Raw genomic sequence first — 6,171 nt, 5'->3', positions numbered from 1 at the left:
AGGGAGGGAGGGAGGGAGGGAGGGGCGGCAGAGGGAAGACACTGTAAACAAGGTACATAGCCATTTCTCATCCCAATATTCTTGCTGATAGGCTGAGATTGCTGACTATGGCCAAACCATCTCTGTACCCTCTGAAATCATACAGCAGCTAGCACAGCATGGCCAATTAATATTCAAATGAGCACACATATTTTTTTACATTGTTGGTCTTCAAGAGGAAAACTAGTTTCCCCAAAAGAAAGTCATGTAACCCCAACACCAAAGTCCAGCAGAAAATCCAGTAGTAATATGGATATCAGATAAAAGAGAGAGCACTGGGCACTTATTCATGTCAAAGACGTCATAGGGAGGGCAATGGGCACCTACTCACGTCAAAGGCAGCATAGAAAGAGCAACAGGCACTTACTCATATCAAAGAGGTCCTTCCGTGGGCTGCTCTCGGTGCTGCTGCTTGCTGCTGGCCAAACCTGTGGAGGGACTGGCTGGGTGTTGACATAGGTTGGTGTCTCTCCTACCAGAGCCATGTGCCCTTTCCCTTCTGGTGTGCTGTAGATGTCCAAGGAACCTGCACCAAAAAAAGTGAGCCCTGTTACCTCTTACGATGGCAACACTCTTCCAGCCTCTGTGTCTGGAATATCTGGAATTACCCAGAGCCGTTCCTCAAGCCTGCTGGTGAGAACATTTATTTCTGGTTAACTCTCTTCTAAGCCTGTCAAAACCCAGTCCCACTTAAGACACTTCCCAGTTCTTCATGTCAAAAGAAAAATCTGCCAGTCAGGGTGAATACTGGTGGTTAAATGCCTTGCTCAATATGGCTGACCAGGTTGTTGGTGCTCCAGAACCCTAGGAGCTGAGCATTGAGAAACAACATGACCTCCCAGTGAGCCAAAGGGGTGCTGAGGCTAGTCCTGGGGGGTCTCCGCTGTTTGGTCAGAAGTAATATGGAAAGTATTGCTCAAGAGCACCTGCTTGGGTCTCTCTTCCTGTGTGTGACCATCTCTGCTCGCTTGTATAACAGAAGCCTTGTTAATATTCCTCTAGGAAGGATGGTTACTGGCTAATGGATGAATAAATTTTTGTTTGTTCTTGGGAAAACATATCTACCAGTTTCAAATAAGATCTTGAAGCTGGGTGACTTGGCTCATGCCTGTCATCCCAGCTCTCAGAAGGCTACAGCGAGAGGAACTTGCTGTGGCAAGTTCAAGGCCAGTCTGAGCTATAACTTTGCATCGCCAAACACTAAAACAAACTTAAAAACTACAAGAAAAATCACATAAGAGCTTAAGACATACTGAGCTGTGGAGTCTTGGGTACCTGCCTAATTTTCATGCTCCTGATGTCTCCAGGGACTCTTGCTCCTACTCACAGAGACCAGAGAAACCCACGGTCAGTGCATCAGCTGTGTAGAGCAGGCCTCTGCCACTTACCCTGCCTGGTGGGTGCTCGCTGCCAGTCTTCACCAAAGGCATCTCCCAAGTGTCTTCCCTGGTAGTAAGTTTGCTCTTTCCCTGCAAACTGGAGACAGATGCAGATACTCAGAAAGAGGGAAATGTCTTCTCATTCCTCATCTTTGTGGGCCACGATGTGGTAAGAGGGGCTTTGGGGGGGTTGATCCAACCTCTCTGACACCGCCTTTCCACGTCGGCCTCACAGTGGCCTTGTATTCGGCAGATAAACTTGCATGGTTGTTAAAAAAAAACAAAAATCCACAATCTCATTAATGCTACAACATTTTCTCCTTGTTTTCGTGATCCCAATAATCCCTCCCAAGGGCGGCTGCAGAGAGATCTTGGGCCAGCAGCTGTTCACTCTCTGAGGAGCACACTCCTGAGAAGCAGGAAGCTGCAGAGCCACAGCCTCCATGTCGGTGCTGTCCTTGCATTTTTATGGGTACCAATAATCTTATTATCTCCAGAGTTGGAAACATAGCTCAGCTCACCAAGCGTTATGACCCCGGATTTCATCCCTAAGCACCACAAAAAAAGAGGGGGGGGGAATCTCTTAAGCTTCCATAAAAGACGAAATGTAATAGTTTTAGAAAGCAGGGTTGCGGTGAAGGTTGTTTGAGCTGGAGGGTGCGATAGTTCACTCTAAGTGACAACTTAATGCAACCTAGAAGAGACAGATCTGGGAAGAGGGTCTCAATGAGGGACTGCCTACATTCGGTTGATCTGTGGGAATGTTAACGGGGCGGGGGGCGGGGGGGAGAGGATTTGGCCTTTGAAGTAAGTTGGAAAAATCGAGACCACTGTGCGCTGCACCACTGCCTAGGCAGGGAGACCTGAGCTGAATTGGAGTGGAGGAAGTGAGCTGAGCACAAGCGAGCACTGCAGCATTCACGCACACCTCTGCTCTCGGCTGTGGTTAACTCACGCACACCTCTTTGCTCTTGGCTGTGGTTAACTCACGCACACCTCTTTGCTCTCGGCTGTGGTTAACTCACGCACACCTCTGCACTCGGCTGTGGTTAACTCACGCACACCTCTTTGCTCTTGGCTGTGGTTAACTCACACACACCTTTGCTCTCGGCTGTGGTTAACTCACGCACACCTCTGCTCTCGGCTGTGGTTAACTCACGCACACCTCTTTGCTCTTGGCTGTGGTTAACTCACACACACCTCTGCTCTCGGCTGTGGTTAACTCACGCACACCTCTGCTCTCGGCTGTGGTTAACTCACGCACATCTCTTTGCTCTCGGCTGTGGTTAACTCACGCACACCTCTTTGCTCTTGGCTGTGGTTAGGATGTGACTCGCTGCTTCAGGCTCCTGCTCCGTCTCCCCCACAGTGATAGACTGTAACCTGGTGCCATAAGCGAGCATAGCCCTTTGTCCCCTCAGCTGGTTAGAGTTAGGGTATTTTATCAGAGCAACAGAAATGAAACTGGACCAGAGTGGTGGATAAACAAAATAGAAAAAAAAAATGCCTAAAATTCAGACCTTAAGGGGACGGGTCCACTCTCTTCAGGGAGCCCACAGTATCACGGGCCTTTTAAAAAACAAACCTGGAATCCTGCCATCCCCTCATTAAGACCACAGCATGGTGGAGCTGGGGCTCAGACTCCGGTCACTTTCATTCATGTCTCAGACATGGCACTGGGGTTCTGAGGCACTTGGTCAGTTCCCTGTGATGTCAAACCAAACCCCTCCCTTCCATGTTCTTTGTGATACCGGTGGAAGAAAGCCTGCGAGGGAGCGTGTCCAAAGCTAAGTGGAATATCAGCCAAAAATAACACTGAGCAGGATAAATGCAAATGGGGTCATCTTTAACCCAAGAAGAGAACCCCAAACTTACCTGGGCTGTGTCAGGAGCGTGGGGTCTGGCTTTCAATCGAGCATCAAGAAATCCCCCTGGAGGAGGCATCTTGCTGGGAACACTGTTGTAGTATGGGTGATCGGGACCATCTCCCTCCTCTTCAGTCCACGGCTCATCTAGACTCTGCATCCTGTTAAAAGATTGTCAGTGACCTCACCCAGAGTTGAGCATACAGGCAGACCTAATAACTCTGACATCAGGACCGCCTATAGAAACCAAACACTGAGTACCCATCTTAAAAACTAAGTGTTACTGCATGTTCCTGAGACTCCCACACCTGAGGGGTGAGAGATAGGCGCATTGCTGGAGCCTTCCAGATACCAGTCTAGCTGGAAAATAGTGATCTCCAGATTCAGTGAGAGACCCTGCTTCAAGGGAATAAAGTAGAGAATGATAGAAGATAACCTATGAAGTCTTCCTCAAGGCTATTGCATGTATACTTATGAGTACACATGTACACACACACAATGAAGTTAATGTTAACTGTCGAGTTGACAGAACCTATGATCATCTGAGAGATGGTCCCTTGGAAATTTGCATGAGGCATCATTTTGATTGTGGTTTGATTAAGGCGAGATGACCTGCCCACTTGTGGGTAGTGCCATTCCCTTGGCAGAAGGACATTGGACTGCGTAAGATGAAAAAAGCAACCTGAGCACTGACATCTGTGAATTGCAATCTTATTATTGTATGTGACAAGCTGCATCAACTTCCCTGCCATGGTGAACTATACCTTGAGTTGAGAACCAGAATAAACCTTTCTTCCTTAAGTTGCTTTTCTTAGAGCATTTCATGACAGCAACAGAAGAGAAACCAAGAAAAACACCTACACTTATCATACACAAACAGCACACACAACTAAAAAATAAACATTTTCCAACAATGAAATAAACTGTAAGATCAGTACTGTTGCGGTATCTTAAATAGCCCTGTTTGTATCCCTGTGGTAGCCTTATAAGCTAACAGCTATCAAACAACGATAACCATCACCCAAGTAGTCACGGATGGGACAGGACAGTTCTGAGCCTCCTTCAAAAGCTGGTTCCCAAAAAAATTATCATTATTTTCCTTGTCTGTGGTGGTATGAAAGAAAATGGTTCCCAAAGGAGTGACACTATTAGGAGCTATGACCTTGTTGGAGGAAGCATGTCACTGTTGGGGTGGGCTTTGAGGTCTCTTTTGCTCAAGCTTCCCTCAGTGTGACTATCAGTTGACTTCCTGTTGCCTGAAAGATGTAGGACTCTCAGCTACCAGCTGGACATCTGCCTGCATGCAGTCATGCTCCCCACCATGATGATAATGGACTGAACCTCTAAAATTGTGGGTGAACCACCCCAATTAAATGTTTTAATTTGTAAGAGTTACTGTGGTCATGGTGCCTCTTCACAGCAATAAAAAACCCAAGACACTGTCTGAGTGTTCCTTTGAGCACCCAGTTCCCCAAGCTGTCTTTTAAAAAATTTACTTTTAATTATCACATAGTAATTTTGCACATTTATTATGGGGTGCTGTGTGCTAACTTGATACATTTATACAACACACAGTGACCAAATTAGAGTAATTAGCATTCCCATCTCCTTAAGCACTTATCATCTGTTTGTGTTTGCCAAAGCCGTCTTTATTTAACCTGATGCAGAGCTTGCCTGGGGCATCTGTCAAAAATATTCAGAGGCAAATGTTTATCATGTGGCCCACATGAAGCTGGGAATAACATTTGGGTCAAAGAATTTTTATTAGTGGAAGTGAGTGAAAAAGAATATAGAGTTTATGGAGTTAGAGGGAGGAAAGCCAACAAAGCAAATAGTCACAACCAATGGCAATCACAAGCCAAAAATGAGAAGCTGGGATGTTAATCAACTCCCACACAATTATCTAGAAGGCTACACACATTTGCAGGATTCAGCTTGTGCTCATGTCACAGGGTGTAACATGGCTCTAAATTCTCACTTCTGACCTAAACACCTCACAAGTAGAAGGTGAAAACTGAAAAACAATCAACTGATTCACCATATGTTGAAGGATTGTACCAAAACACACATATAAACAGATATACATATACACACATTCATAGAAGGTATATGCATACAGATACATACATAGGATACACACACATACATATACACATGTGTACATATATACATGTGTATAAATATACATGGATTCATATGCACATACACATATATACATGCACACACATGTAGCCCTTCATTAAAAACTGAGAGGCTAAATTGTTCAACATTCAAGGAAAACTCTGCAATTGTTAGTGAAGAAATGTAGTTAACCAAACAGAGACATCAGTGGACATAAATGACAAATGTAGATTATAGAATTTATAGAATTAATTAAGTAAAGTCACTAAAACCACCACAAACATTAATAATATACATTCTGAAAAGAGAAAATATGTGAGTTTCAGTCTTGCAACTTTCTATTACTTACATTTTTAGTGTCAGCAAAAAAATTATAAGCTATAAAAATAAGAAAGGATAGCTCATATACAGGAAAAAGAAGTCAGTAGAAACTATCACAAAGAGATCTCAGACTTAAGGATAAATAAAAACAAATATATTCAATCAGCTAAGAGAGATGACTCTAAAACACTAAATATGAAAATTGTGTCTCACAAAGTGGGACTTACCAGCATTCATAAAGAAATAAAAATAACAATAAATTCTAGGATTGGAAATTCTACCATTACTTCAAACAATTCACTTAAGCAAATAACAGTTTTGGGAGGTGGAAGAAGAAAGGCGACATTTTAAAACAATTCAGCTGAGATGAACCAGTCTGAGGAACAGAGAAGAAACTAAAAGAGCACAGAGCCCGAGAGACCTGTAGAATACCAAAAATGCCAACA

The 6,171-nt window shown here is 44.2% G+C and overlaps 1 protein-coding gene across 1 annotated transcript in view; it reads right to left on the bottom strand.

The window, feature by feature from the left end:
* The window catches only part of Shc3 (SHC adaptor protein 3), a 120,122-nt gene that overhangs the window by 25,684 nt on the left and 88,267 nt on the right, over positions 1-6,171 (bottom strand). Inside the window, exons 8-10 of the mRNA XM_026778087.1 lie at positions 3,294-3,444; positions 1,428-1,515; positions 407-565 (exon numbers count right to left, since the gene is read on the bottom strand). Coding sequence (XP_026633888.1) covers positions 407-565; positions 1,428-1,515; positions 3,294-3,444 — 398 coding nt within the window. The remainder of the gene's footprint in view (positions 1-406; positions 566-1,427; positions 1,516-3,293; positions 3,445-6,171) is intronic.

Source organism: Microtus ochrogaster, unplaced genomic scaffold, assembly GCF_000317375.1.
Source record: "Microtus ochrogaster isolate Prairie Vole_2 unplaced genomic scaffold, MicOch1.0 UNK104, whole genome shotgun sequence".
NCBI lineage: Eukaryota > Metazoa > Chordata > Mammalia > Rodentia > Cricetidae > Microtus > Microtus ochrogaster.
This window is presented reverse-complemented; position numbering and strand designations above follow the sequence as displayed.